A 20,666-nucleotide genomic window follows, 5' to 3' on the forward strand; every position below is an offset into this window, starting at 1 on the left:
TTCTCTTAGCACTGATGGCAACAAAAAAAAGAAGAAAAAGATAAAAGAAAATCTGTCTTGACTTTAGTGGGACCTGGAGTTTGGCCCTGACTTTTTTTTCCTTTTCATGCAGATATTTTATTTGAAAGATTGTAGTCAGCTAATAACGTTTTAGGAAAATTAAACAGCTGCAAACATGAAGCCAGAATTTTAGAAATGTGCTACATATTCAAAGTCAGTCTTCTCAATACACTTGTGTGGACCTAAAAAGAGATAAGGTTCAGTTTACTGTCACTGAGAAGTTTCCTTTAAATACTTTTATATTGTAAATTCTATTGTAGCCTTAATGGCTGAAAATACAATTTTAGGGCATGGTATATTTTGGAAACAGAGTTCTGTTGGCACAAATAATTTGGGGTAATCTACATCCCCAGTTGCTGGAGGAAATTAATATGGGAGGGACTGACATCACTGGCTGTCCAGCTGCGTGTTCAAATCCCGCAGAGGAGCCTTGGTACCAACACTGGCACCAACCACCCATAGGATGTGCCATCAGTTCTTCCTCCCTTTCCCTTTCCAAGTCTTACAGCTGTCAGACCACGTGAGATTTTGATGTAGGAGCTCCAAGGAGTAGATCAGTTGAGCACTGAATGTCTGTGTAAGCAGAAGTAATATTCCTCAATATATTATTTTTCTGTAATAATAAGAAGAAAAATTGAACAATTAACCATGCACTTTATTTGCTAACATTTTCAAACCCAGTTTTTACTCAGTTTTTTGCAGGTTTTGGTTTTTTTTTTTTTAGCCAGCTTAATTTTCAGCCTCTTCTTTCCCTCTGCTTATCTATGAAAATGTACTGAGAATTTGCTTGTTAACAAGCTTAACTTGTGTTGCTTAGAAATCCAGAAGTAGAGGTGTCAAAATTGTTAGTTACTTCAAAAATTAAGGCTTTTAATTTTTAGGCACTTGATTTAACTCTGTTTGAAGGGTATTTTTTCATTTTCTACATACTTCCAGCTGTCACAAGTGGAAAAACCTTTCCTATGAGCTTTTCATTAGCATGCTGTATTTTGGGGAGTACTGAAGGGTGTGTATCGTGCATAACTGGAGAGATTGAGGGTTTGATCGGACTAGGCTGTTTCCTTCTATGTTTACATCAATTACAGAATGAAAACATGAGTCATGTTATCAGTTAGCATCTACAGATTTTTCAGATGGAGTCAAAATTAGCTATAACAGAGCCTTGTGTGAGTCCGTATGGAATCCAGAGCCTTTCACATATGCTGTGATTAATGTTTTCAGAGTAATTAAATATGTCGTTTGCCTCCAGTATTTGCTGAAAACAAATAAAAAATCAGAATCTGAAAAAGCACAGCAGGATATTTTAGTTGCTACTGAACATTTGCCAAAAGAAAATACGGTTATGGCAATGTGAAACTTACTGACAATCACATTAGAATTACCTTTGAAAATAGGCATACGACTTTGCAGGACTCTTTTTTTAGGCCTTTTCTTAACAAGACTTTGTGACAGGGTCAGAAAATGTCATGTTCAGTATAGATGACTACAGTAGAATTTGTAGTGTCTCTCGTGCACATGATCATACTTAGCATTGACAATGAGTTATATTTATTTTCCGTATTACAAAACTATAAAAGACAAGAAATAGAACTTTGTGATTTCATTTTCCAGTAAGTGATTAATAAGTTGTCACAGAAGCCAAATAAAGTTGCTGAGTGAAGATATTTTTGTAAGGTAACTTTCCGTGAGATATTCAAGCAAATTGTGCATCTCTTGCTGAAGCATCCAGTGAGTGTTGTATGAGTTCCTTGCCATCAGAGCAGAAAATCTGCAGGTCAGTAGTTACAGTAGGAGTTTAACACATTATGTCTCAAATAATTTAGGAGTCTTTCTTGTCTTCTTGTATTGTAAGATACAACTATGCTGACCTGCATTCAGAATTTGTCCTTTATTGCTAAGAGGAATAGCATGTTGGAGTGTCATGGAATAGTGAAGATGTGAAATAAAATACCACAGTCATTCTTTTACGTGTATGTGGTAAGAAAAAAAAGAAGTGAATAAGCCCAATTTAATTTCATATGCCACTGAACAGGTCAAATCTACATAAACAGTGTTTAGAAACAATAGCTATGGTATGGTGTTGCTGCGGTTTTGTGGCCTGTGGAAGATTGTACACAGCCACAGTCACCGTGTCTATAACTTAACTCCTACCTTCTATTTTGAAAAATAGATAGCTGCATGATTTTGTACCTAATTAAGCAAACAGGACGCCTTTTGTAACATCCAGAGGTTTTATTTGCTTGGAGAATCACAAAAAAACCCCAAGTTTGTGACAACATGAACATATAGTTGACCTGTTTAAACTGGATCTTAAGATTTTTTTTTTTTTTTCCCTAAATGTTCAGTACCCACACAAGAAATTTTCCTGTGGTTACTTTTCCAGTTCTAATTAACTGGGTTTATGTGCTTTGAATGAAACTAGGTGGAAGAATTTCCATTTGGTTTCTGCCTCAGGTAACCTTAGGGAAGTGAGAGCGTGCTTTGCCTTGTTCCACTTACCATCAGTTCTTAATGTGCATCATAGCTTGATATTTTGTCTGGTCATCAATATACTGACAAGACTGGTATTAATGGCATTATGAGTGCTAAATACACCCAATGTTTGTGAAGATAATGTGACTCTCTCGATTTTGAGAATACTTAACATTAGAACAGCTTTAAAGGCTGCAGTCGCCTTATTAAGGAAGGAGTTCAGGAATGGCCTTTGGTCATTCTCAGCATGCTTCCTTGCATTTAAGAGTGAAAAGAGAGATGATAATGTTGTGCCTGGACTTGTTCATGTAGAGTTTAGGGTACCCTGGGGTTTTTGCATCTAACTGTAAAACAAGCTATAACATGCTTATCCCTGATTTTCTTGTTTTTCTTTCAACCGTTTCAGGGCCCTGCAGGAGTCATTAAATCAAAACTTCATGCTGATTGTCACCCATCGAGAAGTCCAGCGGGAGTACAACCTCAACTTCTCAGGAAGCAGTACCATTCAGGAGGTGAGTGCTGTTTCACAGCTGAAGAATAAATGTAGCTCATTATAGTTAATGCCAGCTCTGTTAAAAGGGGTTTGCATGGTCTTGATGGATATTCCTTCATTTTATTAGTCTTTTTTTTTAATCAACTGGATCATCAAGATTGCTGTAATTTGATTAAAGAACTTGGTCAGCAAAAAGGTTTTCTATTAAATTATACAGAAAGGATGTTTCTTTTTACAGCATAGTAGCAAAATACATGAACAGTATTTATTGAGTTGTCCGAATTACATTTTATCTTTAAGCCTCTTGAAGCTCCCTCTATCTTGTCTTCTTTTAACCAGCTCCATCTCCATTTTATAGGCACCTCAACTGGTTGCTGTTGGAGAGCTGTAATTCTTGCTGGCTTGGGAGCCAAATGGTTTTGTGTATAATGGATGTTGCTGCCATTCTGTGGAATGGCCAGCAAGGGGTGATATTGGAGAGAACTTCATCAGAATTAAGTCCTATGGGAACAAATATCTCTAATATGACTCTGGACTCTCTGAATTTAGAACAAGTAGACCCTTGCATATTTTTAAAACTCCTTTCTAAAACAAAGGTTGTTGTTCAGTGCTCCATGCTCTGTCTAATGCCAGATGTTTTGGATGTTATTTTCCATATAACCCACTGCCTTCTGGAAACACGACAAACAACCTAGAAATATGAATCTTCAGAATTCACATTACAAAACATTAAGATTAAATGTTTGCTTTTCAAATTAAATGTATGTTTGCTATTATTGGTCTGACACTTCTCTCAGTCTTTTAGGGTTGAACAGATTTTATTGAAGTTTTTCACGTCACATGCTGACATTGTAGACAGAATTAATTTAAGTTCTGTAATGTTAGCTATGGGAGCAGTATCTCATGCTACACTAAAAAATGATAATTAACTCTTTTCATTGTGAATACTGTTATTTTTAAGATCTAAATTGTGATCTTTTTCCTGCTTAAAACCTGTTTTCTACTTTTTATTTTTAAACCTATTATAATAATTTCTGGTTTGGATTTTTGTGGTAATACAAATGAATGTGTTTGCATCAGGTTGATTTTTGAGGGGCTAAGGTCTGACTCTTTACAATTAAACAGAATTGGAATGTTTATGGAAATAAATGATCAAAACATGTGGTTTTAATTTTAAAATGGTGAGATTCTAAAAGAAAATACATACATATATGTTGTCAGTTTGATTTTTATCTATGCTGTATCGATTACTTCTTTGCTGGTGGGTCTTACCTGGCTTAAAGGAAGCAGAAAGCTGTGACTGGGGAATCTCAGCTGCCTTTACATGCACTGAAGTTCTTGTTTGTTGGGAATGGCAGGTTACGGTTAACATGTAACCTCTCAACGTAATTTAAAAGTCAGTTGGATTTTCCCCACTAAACAACCAAAATAAGAACCCCCCCAGCACCCCATCACGAATAGGAAACCTTTCTCTGCCTTTCTTGTATCTAAGTGTCACATCCAGTAGAGTGTGTAAAGTTAAGAAGACCATTTCAGAGGCTGAAATGAATAGAGCTTTCTGGCCCTTCTTGTGCAGCTGATGCTGAACAGGTGAATGTTCCTGTCTGTGCAAAGTCTCCTGGAAATCCCTGGGGATTTGGCTGAGGTAAAAGGGTTGCAGAACATTTGTCTAATTATACAAAACAAGCACTGTTTTGTATGTTACCTCCCTAATGGCTTCTTAATTTAATTTTTTTTTTCTTTTAGCATAGAGTGATCATTTTAACAAATGATTGATGAATCAATCTAGTTAGCCTTGTGATTTGGAGGAATCAGCGATATCTTTCCTTCTCTCCTTTGTCTCCATCCTCTCCAGGGACTGTTAGATTTTTTTTTTTTTTCTTCACTCTTGTTCGCACTTTAACAAATTAATAGTTTACTTTCCTTCTGGTGTATTTTTGTAATGGTGGAGAAGCTCAGTGTGAGATGCAGTTGCCAACCACAAGAGGGCAGGAAGGACTATTCAATTATTCTCTAAAAATGCCGCTCAGTGTTTTCAAATTAGCTTCTGGTATATTAACAAAAAGGAGTATAATGGCCAAGTTATTGTTTGATTTACAGATAATTGGCATATTGCAGGGAGGAGACTTAATTTCACCCTTTTAAATTAAACAGGGAGATTTAAAAAGACATAAAATATTCATTAATGTTCAGTGATTATAAAGCAGTGGCATATATTTATTCTACCTTTATTACTGTTTCGATGGGAAAATACTGCAAATATTTCAGAAATCGACTTGGCCATACTGACAAGTTGAAATGTTTAAGCAGTGTTAATGCAATCTACTCACACGCTATATCCTATGCAGAAAGATTCAAAATGACTACATCAATTATTAAAAGAAGTATTTAAAATTCTATAAATGTTCTACTTCTTGCCACAGTTGGGTGCAACTGTCTCTCCAGCGCTAGTTGTTCAGTTTGTTGTTATTATTAATACTGGGCATTTTAAGGAATATATATTTTTTCCAAGTGTCTCAAAAAACCCCCAAACTCACACTAAAAACTCAACCCCACCACCCTTTCAAAACCTCATAAATATTTTGCAATGGATCAAAAGCAAAATCCAGTGAGCTCTCAGCTGTGCTTTCCTAAACTACGATTTCTTCAGTTCTCTGCTGTCTTTTTTTTATTGTTTAGAATGCATGTTTAATAGTAAATGATATTTGGATGAATTTTTTTTTTCAAAGAAATTGTGGTGTTTGGTGGGGAAACAATGTGACAATAAAATTCTCTGAGAGAAGCCTGGAGCTGTAGTGCTCATGTCTGCTTCTACAATTTCTTGCATATTAATTTATTGGTTGGATTTTTGGATGGAACTTGAAAATGCCTTTGGTTTTTTTTTTACCGTGCTTTATCTAAATTTGTAACTGTTTACATATTAATTTTTAATTTCTCATCTTAAAAAATATAAGTTGCATTCAGTTATATTGTTGTGGGATTATGAGTTTATACAGAATCTTCGGAAATTAAATAAAAAAATGAAACAGAACGTGTAAAAAATTCTGGATATTCAATTTTTAATTTTTTTTTTTTTTTTAGTTGAGCAGGGTAGTAGTTAACTTGGAAATTTAATAATAACATGGTGGTCTAAATTGCAAATTAATCTGTGTCACAGGTTTCTGACATCTGTTTGTTCTTGTAAAATTGCAGTATTAAATTAATTCTGTGCAGATACTGTTCTGGGAAATATCATAGTTACTTTTTTCTATGATCTACATTTTAAAGTGGAAATTAGTAGGTTTTATGCCAGTTTGGAGACTGTAAATGAATACATTTCCAGTGTATTAGATGGTTAAATAAGAATAAGTCTAACAAATTGAACTCCTAATACAAGACTAAAAGGAGTTTTCTGCCTAAGACTTGCTCTTTATTCTGCTAAGATAATTTGTAGAGGCTGTCTGTAATTGGAGAGAATTTTTAAGTTTAGGTTTGAGAAGCTATGTGCTAAATTATTACAAGGCATTGCCACAATCAGGATAACTTATTTTCTGAGTATTCTTACCAATTCATTCTCATTTAGAAATGAACATTTCTACTACTTTTCATTTTTGCACATTGTAGTTGTATTATTTGACAGAAATGAAGGACAGCCCTTTTCAGAGGGGGCAATATTTAAATGTTTCATGGAAAGCAAGTTTGTGTTCTGATCCTGGAGCAGACAAACTAATTTGCGAAAAACTTACTGGATTTGAGTTCTTGTCACAATAGCGTGCTCTCTGCTTTTTGTTTAAGTGCCTGCCATAGGGAAGAAAAGCAAACATTTTTAACAAACTGGATAGCTCCAGTTAGTTATAAACAAGGAGTTTTAAATTGTCTGTTTTACTTTTGATACAGACTTTGAAGCCTTTTTGTGATTCCCGTGTGCAGGATTACAGAAATGTCCAGTGTACACAAGCTGTGGCTGCTAAAGGGTGGACGAGTTAAATATGCAGAATCCTCGGTCCTCTCATAGATTGGTGATTTTATTTTGTAACTGCTGGAAATTCCAGTTGAGAATACTGTGTAAAGCACCTACTGGGCACTATAATTCTCAATAAAACATAAAATTGTGCAAACAGTGCAAAGAAGATGGGTCCTTAAGTACTGGCTGTCTCTGCATAGCTGCCTCTCCTCTTTATTCCGTTCCTTTAGCCAATAATCTAAACGGGAGCTGCCTGCTCAGCATCCCTGTCACCTGTGCTAGGTAATATATTTGTTCTCTGTTCCCTACAGACTTAACTGGCTAAGGTGGAATATGAAAAGCAATGTATCCAATAGCACTGCAGGCAGGAGGAGGAACTATTTGTGCATACAGCTGCTTGGGCTGAGATAAACTGTAAATTCTGTGTTGACAGACCCTAATGACAATTTGAAGTCCTTTGTGATGAAATATTTTTTAAACTTTTCTGATAAGTGGACGAATGTTAAACAAGGTGCAAAAGCACTGTTTATGAACATGCAGGCAGAAATCTGATTTAAAAGGCCTAAATGAATGTAATATATAAATACAGATAAGCGGATGAATTGCCTTCAGCATGCAGAAAAATAATCTGGCTGAAGGTCTTGTACCTTTTTCAGATCTGTTTTTTGATATCTGAACAAAATATTTTCAGGCCAGTTGTTGTTGAGTGACATCATTCAAAGTAAAGGTCGGACACTGACATGAGGACATGAAATGTATGTGTAAATAATGTTATTCTTTTAAATGTAACTAAGTGATTAAAGTAACATACATTTGCCAGAATATAGACAGATCCAAGTACATACATTACCAGTTTCAGAAACAGTTGTTTTATATTTTGACATTTTTTACTTACTTTAAAATTGTTGAAAACTATTCTTTTTGTAATAAAAATCAGTAACTAACACTTTTTGGTATTTAATAGGAGGTGCACAAACATTCTATTGTTCAAATATTCTTGGTATCAGAGAAGCTGGTAAAATACATTGCTGTACTGATTGTACGCGAGAGCAGTATAATGTTTTCGTGAAATTTGAACATTTTGTTTGCTTTTTAAAGAAATCTGTCGTGTTAAAATTGTATTCAATTTATAACGAGTCAGAACAACAGTATACATAATTTAAACATCTATCACTGTGATAACCTCGGTGTTCTACAGTGATAAATGAGTACCAGCTAGCGAGCCAGGCTTTGACTTTTTGAACAAGGAGAGAAAAATCTTATCTTTAAAAAGCTAAATCAACTTCTTGATTTGTTTTTTTGCCTTTCTGTTATAGAAAATCAGCACATTGCTAAAGTAAAGCGTATTTGCTGAAAGAAATCCTTAATAAACTTTTTGTAAGTGGTCATGTGTTGGAAATTATATGAAAAGGAAGTTCCTTGGGAAATGAAAATACCTTTTATCTACCTGTTCAAAAGTGATAGCTTTATTAGACACTTAAAATATCATAATACCTGACTGTAGAGATCTGTTTCGAAGACAGGCATAAAACTATTATTCTTCTTCTCTTTATGCAACAGAAACAGCAATAAGAGATAAAGAAAGGGCACTACTTCTCACTTAATTATGAAACTTAATATATTCCTGACAGAATATGTTTCATAACCTGTAATTTGGTTTTGGTGGGTTTGGACGTGCATATCATTAAAGAAACGATCTTCAGTTATCAAAAACTAGTAAACATGGACATTTTTATATGCAAGAAAAGGCAGAGAGTAAATAATTGCACTGGTGACCAATACTGTAATAATCCTGTTTTACAATATGCACTTGACAGGTTGTAATAGTGCTAATTGAAGAGACTAATTCACACTTGCTTCATTCTATTCAAAGGCAAAATCAGCAGCTTGTTTTGCTTTTGACCAGATGGTCCTGATGAACACCTACTGTGCACTTTAAGTGCTTTACTAGAATTACAAAGGCTGGGGGCTGCATCCGACTCAAAATGATTTGAGAAGAGAAAAAAACCTCACTGCTCAATGGATTTGGTGCAACTAAATTAATTCTAGTGGACCCATTACACATTGAGCCCCCTTTTCAAAGTGCTGAGCCTCCTCGTTTGTTCTGTAGCAATGAGAAAGTGAAAGGCAGATTACTGCAAACAGAAATAAAAAAAAAGTGCTGTGAAAAGGAGAAAAGAGGCCTTGAAGCCTTTTCATATCATTTGGGTTTTTCAAGTGCGTTATTTTTGGGGAGGGTGGATGTATGAAAAGCCAATTGGAGTTTTTTTTGTTTTAAAGTGCGCTATTTAAGTACTATGAATATAAAAGCAAGAGCAACAGTTGACTGAGTTTACTGTGGTAAAGCTTTGTGTCCAAGGATGAATCAAATTCATTATAGTCAATGCTTTGTATTTTCATATGAATGTAGGGTTAGTTTCACAAGACTGTGTCTGTTTAGGATAATTATAATTTAATATTTTCCTTTCATAAAGTTATCACTGTAGTTTATCTAAAATTTGCTGAAAGCAGGGTTTTTTCCTTGAATAAATTTAGAAGCACTCAGAGTTTAAAACTCCAAAGGAAGCTGTCTGATTTGCAAGGGAAGGCGAGGCAGGTTCCAATAGCGTCGAAGCATAGATTATTATAACTAATTAGAAGTCACACATCTGTTAGCTTTCAGTTTGTCAGCTTGTAGTTTAGTGTGTATGTTTATATCTCTCTTCTTCCTTTCTCTCCTTCTCTGTCTCTTTACACTCTGTCCATAAGTGTTGTTGCATTGGAGAGAAACTCTCAAAAGGATAAGGATCAATTTATTTGAATTTGAAAATAATGAGGAGTCATTGTTATAATTTTGGTTATGGGTTCGGCTCTGTAAATGCTCAGTCATGTGAGTTGTCCTTATTTTAGAAGTAATCATGTTGAATTGAATGGCTTTGCTCATGTAATTTAAGGATGCTAAGGATTTTGGGGATCAAGACCTAATTTAAAACCCTGAATTTTTTAAAAACTGCAATTAAAACCATCGCTTGCAATTCTGATTTTGAATATTTGCTGTGTTTTACTTTCGAGGTGGTGAATTTTTATGCAAGGCTTCTATCATAATGCTAGCTATTAAAAAGGTGTTAGCATGAAATGACAAGAAAACCTAAGCAGCTTTATGAACATATTAAACAGCTATGTCCCAGGTTCCTGTGCTATTTAAGGTGGGAAAGCAGTACTCTGTAGCTAAATAGCATAGTGCTGTTATCTGTGTAAATTATATTTAGTTGAATAACAAATGAAAAAGTTAGCATTTTTTTTTTGCAATTAAAAAAAATTAATTTACAGCTTGTAAATTAAAGTGGTTTAGAACACGGTTTAACCTTTCTATCCTGTGTTAACTATAATATGATCACTTCTATTATTGCATGATATACACTTATATTAAAAAAAAACACAATCGTTGAATTGCTGATTTGTTTTCAAACAATGAAATTTGTATTTGTGCAAATTATAGTAGGCACAGTGTTCTCTCATGTTTTCTCATCAAACAACCCAATTATACTTATAAATAGTGAGGTGCTAATGAACTGTTGTTCTGGAAAAGTTGATTTTTTTTTTTTTTTTAACTTGAGTAAGAAAGGAAACACTTCACAATTTTAGAGTGTTTGCTTGGTGAGAAAATATTTGAAAATATTGTACTTATGTAAATCATGTTGGTGCTATCACTTTTAAATACACAACAGAAGCTAATCTAAAATCCCCATCAGTTCATATGGAGCCTAACTAGATTCTTGACATTGTAAATTGCTCACTTAATTGGGATCTGAGGACTTACGTGTATTCATTGAGTTACAGAAGTTGTTTCCTAAGAGTTTATATTTCGGTTTGAAGTTTATCACTGCATTCACTTAATAGAAAGAGGTAATTTTTTGGATAGTTGTGGCGATTAGGATATTTAACATAGTAGTTGTGGAGTTAGAACACCAAAATGGTATCTTGAAGAAGGAGTGTAGTGATAGTGCTGCACTGGGTTGCTTTGTAATTACTATGCAAAGAAAACACTCAGTTGCTGTTTCAGCTGTGAATTAATAATGTTTGTCTCTGTCCCGTCCATAACATCTTAGTGACTCGGAGCACTGTCTCTGTAGTAAACCTGTTTCTTAGGGTTTTTCAGTTATGTTCCCATATCTGTTTAAAACATGAACTTGAAAAGTTATTCTTTTGTTTTTGTCCCAAGGACTGTGGGCGTAAATTGGAGAGCCTTGCACTCATTTAAAGGATAAAATGGCCTCATAATCACCCTCAAGAAATCCCTGTTACTGTTTTTAAAAAGGGTTATAGCAGCTCTCAGCAAATATTTGCAATAAGTGGCAAAATTTATGCCTTGCTTTGTGATAGTTGCGTGACCAGACAGTGGGGTATAGGATTGTTTTAAGGTTTTTACAGCTGCAGGGAAAAAGCATCTGTTCCTAGAAAAGCCTTCATTGTTTAATTTTGACACTGACTTTTCCATGCTGCTTGTACCAGTCTCTGGATTAGGTGCCACTAAGATAAAATTTGGTTTAAGTTGCTCTCAAATACAGCTGTCACTATACACAGCCTTGTAGCTTAGGCAAAGGAGACATAATCAAAATAAGCATTTTTGTACAAGGTCATTTGTTAGACTGGGAAACCCAGAACAGGAATTTTGACGGTATTGTATCTTGTGAGTAGCTCAGCTATTAGATTTTGTGTTTGTTTAATAATTCTGGTGATGACTAACATATATGACTCCCTCAGAAACAATGGAAAAAAGGGACTTTTTTAGCTGCACTGCTTTTCTTTGCCTATACTTTATATTAAATTTATTTTGGTTGAGCAGTTACTTTGGTATTCTGTTCCATACACTCCATGTATGTGTGTTTGTTTCTCTATATCTCTGCAGTGAAATGGAATGATTTACAAAAATTAGGGAAAATTGACATTTTTGAAAGGGCTTCCATTTTTTTCCTTCAAAGTTTCCAGTGAATTAAAAATGAAAGAGCACTTCATTTTATGTATCCCAGAGTTGTGTTAATTTCTACCCAGCTGGTCTAAACTGATTGATACAAAGCCAAATTTGTGACCGCCTGCATTACAAAGTCTGCAATTTGCTAATGAATTATGATAATAATCTTTCATCACACATGAAAGATTTAGACAAACAATTTACTAACTATATAGTTTGATCACAATTTTTGGGTTTGTACCAAGCCTCAAATCTACTTTATTTTGCCCTGCCTAGATTAGCAGACCAAAGTGAACCTACCCTTACCTTGTTTTGAAAGCAGTAATGCTGGAAGTTAAATGGGGATAATGGTGGACAGCAGAAACGATACAGGCTTGTGGTGTAAATATCCATATTTAATGTATATACAAATAAAATCACCCAATGTTCAACTAGAGGAGCATCACAGCAGGCATTGCACAAGAAGTTGTTAGAGACTGCATCTGCTGTTGTGGGGACACAGAAGTAAATGAAAACAGGCCATAGTTGTTTTTCAAGTTAGACCTTCTCTGGGTATGATGGAGGCAAACTAATTAAAACATAGCTAGACAAAGCCATAGGAGCAAACTGGGCTTAAAAGGAATGGAAAGGAAAACCAAATCCTCCAGAAGAGGAGCAGCTGCCATAAGATCCTGTCAGCTTTAGTGAAGTTTATGGTTGCCTGCATGTGATGTCAGCAAAGAGTTGATCTTGAACATTCTAAGGTCTTTCTGAGGACAATGTTCACAGTAGGACATGAGCACAGTATAACCAAATATCTTCCTATATGAAATGTGCTCATTTTTGGTCATCTCGGACAGCAGATCATCCACCTTCTGACCAGACGTTACTTCCCAGTTCTGCAGAACTTGCTTCTGTACACAGTAAAAAGGAGAGGAGCTCTGTGTTCAGTGCCCTCTGACTTCTGTTTTGCACATAGCCTTTATAATTTTCCTACTCCTCTTGAGCCCAGTAGAGTGTATTTAAGTAGACAACATTTTGATGTCCGCCCTAGAAAAACCATCAACCAACCAAGAAAACCCACACATGTCCAGTGTTGTCATCGTTACTCGGATGAAACTGTTGACTTCAGTGGTTTCTGTCTTTATGTGCTTTTCTTCAGACCATGTGGTACCCAAAACAGCTGGTTTCTAACCCCAAAACCACATATGTATTGCTGCCCCAAACAAAACTACATTGAGATTCCTGTGGCTTCTGTTATGTAAAGTATTGTTTGACTGGTAAAAAGATAAAAAAATAAAGGAACTGTGAGTAAAGGCGAGAAAGTAGGACAATGAGCAGCATGAAGAAAATGCCATCCAGAGCAGGGACTGGTAATTTGGCTCTGTGGAAAGGTTAGGAAGGGAGCTTGGAGTAGGTGCTGACTGGAAAAGGGGTTGAACTATGAGCAAATACGTTTTGTTGGGGTTTTTTTATTATGTTGTTTGTTCTTACCATAGTTTGGGAACTAGAACTTAATGAATTACCAGGACTGTATTCATTAATTACTTCTTACTGCATCAGGTTAAAAGAAAAAAGTCTTAAGTTTGGTTAGAAGGGGGTATTTTTTTCATCAGTCTTCTTGGGTAATAGAAAGGACAGAACAGTGCTGTAAAGATTAAATCTATTTTAATTCACTGAGTTTTCGAATAAAAAGGTATTATTAGAAAACCTGGACATTTTTTTCCTTTTTTTTCCCCCTATATTACCTACAGAATCTCTTATAGACTGTACCATATGCAGCATAGAACAGTGCTAATATTTATTCTTTGGGGTTGATACTTTTGGAACTATGAGAATTTAGTACAACGGGGAAAATTTTTGAGACATGATTCTTTGTAGTTATTACTTTGGAGTGGCGAAGGGGGTGTGAACAGCAAAGATTTGGTGTACCAAAGACTTTAACCCTGGCCACTCTTCTTTGCCCCTAGGAAGGTGATTATATGTAGTAGCTGTTACCTGGTACACTGAATACCTGCTAGCTCTCTTGGATGTGGTGATGTTACTGTAACTTGGAAGTATAGAATAGGTGAAGACCTTCAGAATATTGGAAACAGACAACCAATAAAAGGAAAAAAGGGAAAGAGGAGTACAAAGAACAAGGATTTTTTTACTATTTTTCTGCAATTTGTATTTCAGGAAGAGAGATCTTCTTCCTACGATTATGTACTTCTAAAATGGCAGTATGTCTGTCTGTCTGGTATCACATGGCAGAACTGTACATACTTTACCCCAACAACCTAAGACCTGACTTAATTTCAGTCATTTTGCTCACAGCATTAGGGCAAAATTCAGCACCTCAAATATCTCCGCAGTTTCTTCCAGTTTTATATTGTTCTCAAAGTTATTTCACTCATTTGTGATGACAGGCTACCTTTTACTGAACTCAGCAACTCTATCCCAGTAACTCTTACTTTTGTTGTGTCCTATTATTAATTTGTCTGTAACTGTAAGCTGAATTTCAGTTCAACATCTCCCCTCTGTGTCTTACATAAACTTCTGTTTGCACTTATCCACAAAAAGTTCATCTTTTAAGACAAGAAGGACTTATTCCTGAATTATTCAAAAGTGGGGAGTGTAAGAAGTGCTTGGATTATTCTGGGGAGGGTTTTGTGTGTCGACAGTTTCACCTATAACTAACATCTCTGTCACCCACTCTGCTTAAAAGGTCTTGGCTCTTTTTTATTCTCTGCATTGACATTGGGCTGGCAGAGAAAATACTAGACTGCAGCTGGGAACTCTGACCATGGAGCAGCCTAGGCCAGGACTAAGGCAAACAAAATGGTGAAGCTCTGACCTTCACAAAAAGCAGCAATAGAACAGTGGAAGAGGACACTTCTTCTGTAGTACAAAACAATAAAGTGAAACTTCTCACTCTGATGCAAAAGGTAAACTGCCAAGTCAGGCAGGTGCAATTAATTTTTCAAGGATTTCGTCCTATGTGGCCTTTGAAAAATATGGAAGTTCTCTAGAGCATTCTGTGAGGTTTGCATGAGATTAAAGTTTCTTTTTTGATTGAACTAAGAGTAGTAGACTGAGATGAAACTTGAACTGCCATGGAGATGTTTTTACTCTCCTCCTTAAATCTTCCCACAAACCACCAAGTTATCGTTCACAGCTGTGGCTCCAATACCACACAGGTCAGTGCAATAAGAGGTCTTCAGAGAAAACCAGTTGGTGACAAGGCTGTAACATCTATGCTGTTTATCTTTCTGGCATTCTAATAGTGACCATTTCTAGCTGGTCCTGTGGAATGAGTGTTTCTTATCAATTGAATTTTCAAGATTCTGCGTTTTCCATTTTAGTTTGGTCTTAGTGGTATTTGGTTTGTCTGCTTTGAGGCTGCTCCATCCTGGAAGCTGATGTGCAGTAAGTTGGACAAGTGGGAGGCTTAAGATCCAGGAGCATGTGTTTGAAGTGAAATGCACTTCCATTTTGCAAGGAGTAGATCTCCATCAGTACTTTGGTGCCAACCACTATTTTCAAATCTTGCTCCATTGGGAAACCTCCACTGTAGCAGAAACACTGTAATATTTTAATAATTCTGTGAACAGAGGTGGTAAAATTCTTCTTGAATGGGAACAAATAAATGAAAGATTAAGTGAAAAGTGCACCTCCTGTGTGTTTTCAACTCACTGCAGAGTAGTCATGCAAAGAATCACCGTGAGCAGTAAAACAAACCTTTTGAATACCCAAAAAGGAACAATTTTCCCCTTAGAGGAGTATGTTGGCATGGTGTTTCTTTCATTTTTTTTTTAACTGAGAACAATTTGAAGTGAGGAACAATAAAACTTGGAGATGAAATGTTTCTTCTGAAACATAAGTGCAAAGTGTTTGAACCAGAGGATAATTTTAGCACGCAGTTTGAAATAAACATCTGTTGTCTCAAGACTCTGGTATAAGAAGAGAACTGAAAATCCAATTTCGGTTCTCATTTTGTCTTTTGCCTTGTGTCAGTTTATAGTTCAGATCTGGGATCCTTCAGATTTGACTTACAAAATCTGAAGGTCAGCTATCTATTTTTTGCTCTGTAGGTCATTTTGCTTGTTTAGTAAACAGTGTCTTTTTATCTCTTTTTTTTCTTTTCATCTTCTTTTTAAGATTTTTTTTCTTCTGTTTCTTTAATTTTCTCTTAGTCCACACACATCTTCTTTTACGCTACTTTCTCATTTCTGCTTTTTATCTTCTGGTTTACTGACTCTTGCAGGTTTTAATGAAATTTTTAAAAATAATTTCTTCATTGCTGCTTGTTTAAATGAAATATCATGATCTGGCCTAACTTTTCTAAATACTATTTTCTTTTTATAATGCAATACAGAAAAACGTACTGTAAATCAGAAACTTTTAAAGTATTGCGCTGTCTGTTTTTTGCAATGTAGAGTGCTTAAGTATGTTGAATTATACTTGTAAAGTTTTCAAGTGTGTCAGTACAATGCTTGCACGTTAGCATTTCAAGGACTGAATTTTCACTGGTGATTATATGAATATCAATCTTTTTCTATCAACCAAATCATTATTGCTGATGTTAACTTTGATAGCTAAAAAATATTACACCTTACTAGGATTTAGAAAGGAGGCATTTTTTACACTTTTGGTGTGTTTTTGTTGGTGTATGTTTTATACACTGAATTTGCATAAGTATGAGTGTCCTTGTGGTTCAGAGGAGGAGCTGTTAGTATGGATCTGTAAAACAGTTGTTTTATTAATTTATTCTCAAGGAAAAACCAGACAGAATAGCTGAATATGTAAATGAGCAGTTTGTGATGCTATAACTTGTCAAATAACCATTGATGCAGTATAGCTGAGCAAACTGTTTCAGTGTGTGCATATACAGTAGGTATTTCTCTCCAAATTAATATTTGCATTTGAAATATGTGTGTAGTGCAAATACATGAGAAGTATATAACAATTAATAATATTTTGAGTTTGATGTTTACATATTATGTGCTCTGCATTTTAATTCTGAATGTTATCTGCTTCTTTAATAATTTTGAACTAGTGTTCCAAATATATTGATTTAAAGGTATTTATTGCCTAACTATTAAGGTTCAATAGGCATTAACATCCTTGAACCGGTTTGAGTGTGATCAGCCATTAGTTGGCACTTTTTGAGGTTGCCATTTTGTTCTTCAAGGTGTCAGACTGTTTTAGAACCCCTGTATCACCTTTAGTAATGTTTTTGAGTTGTAGTAATGAGGAAAACTTACAGAATAGGACACAACTTTAATAAAAGTTTACAACTTGGAACTGCTGTGTGCAAAGCCACAGCTTTAAAATAAAGGTGTACTTCTAATCTGATTTAGTCAAACCAATGTGAGCTGATGGGTGAACATTTGTATTTATCTTAAGGAAAGCTTGTTCTACTTTAACATAAACAGGGGAGTAATTAGATGAAGTTAAAGCAAAGTAAGCCTTGTCCTCAGTGAGGTAAAAAGAATAATTTCAACCTGTATCAGTTAATACATGACAAATAAATTGTAATGAACCCCTTGTGTTTACATGCAAAAAAACTGGTTCCATCTTGATTATACAAGGAAGTATAAACTACAGGCTGTACTAAAATCAGCTGTGCCACTTGTAAAGCAGTAAAGTAACACCAAGTTACACCAAGTGTACCTGGAACATGTACTAAACCATGTAAGCATGTCCTTCTGTCAGTGCTCCTGCCATCACAGTGTAGTGGGCTTAAGGTTTTCCATCTGAAGTGGCTCATGTTCAAGTGTATAAATAAGGACTTTGATTTGAGGACCTTTCACAGTCTCTCTTGATTTCACGTAGCACATTATTATCTTTATTATAATAATAAATAAATTTTTAAAAAGTGGCATGTTCTCAAGGTTTTTGTGTCTCCTCCTGGATTTCTTTCCATGATGACTTTCATCTTCAACCAAAATGAGTCCTTTGACTTTGGATGGTTACATGGACAAAAAAATTGCTTCTCAGACTTTTTAAAAGCTCTTTCTTAATTTCTTGCATTCCTTTATTCTCCAGTTTGTGAATTGTGACCAGCTTACTGTAATGCAGCTGGAATAAGGAAAAAAAGTCAGTTTTGCACTCTCTTCTTTGACTGTTTGGCAAATCAAGTGTAGTATTAGAAATTGCTAGAAAGCAATACAGTAATACATTAGAAATTACTAGAAAGTTTAGTGTTCATATTCATCATAAACAAAAATATGCTTACAGTGTTAATTTCTGTAAGCATGCTATCTATGTTCTACCGCTGTTAAAATGATGACTTGTTGGGGTTTTTTTTCCAGTTCTTTCTTCAGTTTAGTGATAAATGTCAGTTGTAGAATAGATGTGAAAAATATTCTACCATATCATGAGGTTCATGGTATTTTGGAGGAATTCAGTGTTGCAGCAGTCCTTGTGTGCTCTTAGGGAATGGTGTGAGAGATCTGGAGCAGTGTTTATGCAGAACAAACTTACCTGTATTCCCAAAATGCACCTTTTCTGGTTAGTTTATAAAAAATAAAGACCTTGGAGCATAAAGGCCAATTCTGCCTTCCTGTCTGTTTGCACAAATAGGACGGAGCTCCCACAAAACCTTTGTGTTCTGAGAGTTGTGTCTTGGTCTCCTCATGGAGGTGTTCTTAGAGCTTGAGGGTGGGAGAGGGAGGAGGAGAGGGATGAGTTATTCTCAGCAACCATTGCTCTTAGGCTTCTCTTTTGGATCCTAGCTGGGAGTCAGTGTCATTTTGTAGCTGTATTTAACTCCCTGTCACTCTGCTCCACTTTTTCTCCCCATGTACAGCTTTGAAGGCAGCCCTGGGGTCGGTGGCAGCCTGACTTCTCCAGGAGCTGAGCCACCACTTGGAAAGGGAGCCTGGGAAGCAGTGCAGAAGCAGGAGCCAGGCAGACCTGTCAATGGCTTTTTTTTCTCCCTCAGAGTGTTAATTGTGGTCAGAAGAGTTAAGTGTTTCTGTAAAATTAACATCTTGGTATTATGTATTTATTTTCCACCATGTAGCTTGGATGTCGAGTTTACCCAGCAGACAAGTCAAAACAAGAACATTTTTTCTAACTGCTGCTACAGCAAGTCTCAGCCTGGGATCTCAGAAAATCACAGTGTACCTTCTGGTTAGCAGCTAATAGGAAACAATAAAGATTTAGGGTTCAGAATTTAATTGGCACTGATGTTGATGCAGGAAGAACAAACCGCACACGGTTTACTCTTGTGAAGCTTTATTGATTCCTTTTTAAAAGGAAAGCTCTGATGAAAGTAAAAAGAGGCGTTTAATTTGCAAGTATTTCTACACAGTTTTTATTCTGAAATGTGCTTTTCTGTCCTTCTCTATCCCTGCACAGTAAAAATGCCTTAAGATCTTCTAAATCAGAGACAGCTACTGAAAAACAAAAGTGTAAGGTTGTAATTTCTACTGTTCATCTTGCTCATTTGCATGGTTGTGGAGCTTTCTTGCAGGTTAATTTTACATCTTTCCCAAGGCTAATGTTTCATGTGCATTTTGTAAGTATTTTTAAGATAATGTGATATTAGCATAATCCTCAAAATCTCCAAAAGATTCTAATCTTTTAGCAACCCATTTCTAAGGATTAGATCTGGAATATCTCTCCTGAAGAGGTGATATGAACCAAAACTCCCTATTTTTCTGACATTACCTCTATACCAGAGTCTGAAAACAGGATCTTTTTTTGTCACTTATTCAACTGAACTTTTGAATTTCAGTGAGTAACAGGATTTTTCTTCAAGCACAGATTGATTCTATGCTTTGAGAGTCTGCAACAAGGTCAAAGATGTGCAGCAGAATGAACTGCAGATGCTTTTAAATGACTTCCTGCTCCCATGGCTTCCTTGCAAATCATGATAGAGTCTCAGGTTATCATCACTGGCAAAGCCACCATAGATGAACTTATATCTAATAGCTGGTGTCTCACTCTCTACTTTCCAAAAAGTTTTTAATATTTTGGAAAGGAGTGACCTATTTCCCCTCCAGTCTGATCTGTCCATTTTCTCTGTAGATTTGGTGACAGATTACACATGTTTCTGGTCTGGGATTACAATTTAAAATGCCTGTCACTGTGACACCATGACCAGCAGCTCTTAGCTTTTTGTTGGCTTTCTGCCATCCCTGCAGTGTTTTTTCCTGCTGCTTTTTAGGAATTGGTTTTCATAAGACATCTGCAGGCAAGCCTTTTCTGGGTCTTCTAATCCATTGGGCTTTAGTAATGGCCTCTTATTTCAAGGGAAGAGGATTTTACAGAAACTATTTCAAATATCCAAAATGAACACAAGATGAGGATCTTAAATACCCTGTCTTTAAAATAGGGTATCCAAATGTCTTCATTTTTGTGGTCATGTGGAGAGTTTTTATGTTACTGAGCTGGTTTTACTGCTTGAGGAGGTCAGTCTGTGCCAGATTCCTGTCTGTACATTGTAGCTCATTTTCTGTCTAAGAACCTTTTTGGTTCTTAATGTGTCAGGACTGCTATTCATGCACGTGTTACTTAAAAACACAAAGCTGCAACATAAATTCACCAAGTTTATTTTCATCAGTCATGCATTCCATGTGACTGGATACATACATAGGTTTTTGTCCCTTTTCTGATGGTTGGTGGGTAAGTGACAGCTCACTGGCCCACAAGCTGTTTATAAAATGTTTTTCAACTGCTGTTGACAGTGTGTGTGCTCAAGCCTCACCTACCCCAGTGTCATGGTGGTGATTGCACTTTACTAAGGATGTTCAAAGACCTGACTTCTCTCTTAAAAA

General features: G+C 35.8%; 1 protein-coding gene across 1 annotated transcript in view; it reads left to right on the plus strand.

The window, feature by feature from the left end:
* The window catches only part of FAF1 (Fas associated factor 1), a 155,914-nt gene that overhangs the window by 45,223 nt on the left and 90,025 nt on the right, over positions 1 to 20,666 (plus strand). Inside the window, exon 7 of the mRNA XM_008925207.3 lies at positions 2,939 to 3,044. Coding sequence (XP_008923455.2) covers positions 2,939 to 3,044 — 106 coding nt within the window. The remainder of the gene's footprint in view (positions 1 to 2,938; positions 3,045 to 20,666) is intronic.

Source organism: Manacus vitellinus, unplaced genomic scaffold (assembly GCF_001715985.3).
Source record: "Manacus vitellinus isolate BGI_N305 unplaced genomic scaffold, ASM171598v3 scaffold_21_pilon, whole genome shotgun sequence".
Lineage (NCBI taxonomy): Eukaryota > Metazoa > Chordata > Aves > Passeriformes > Pipridae > Manacus > Manacus vitellinus.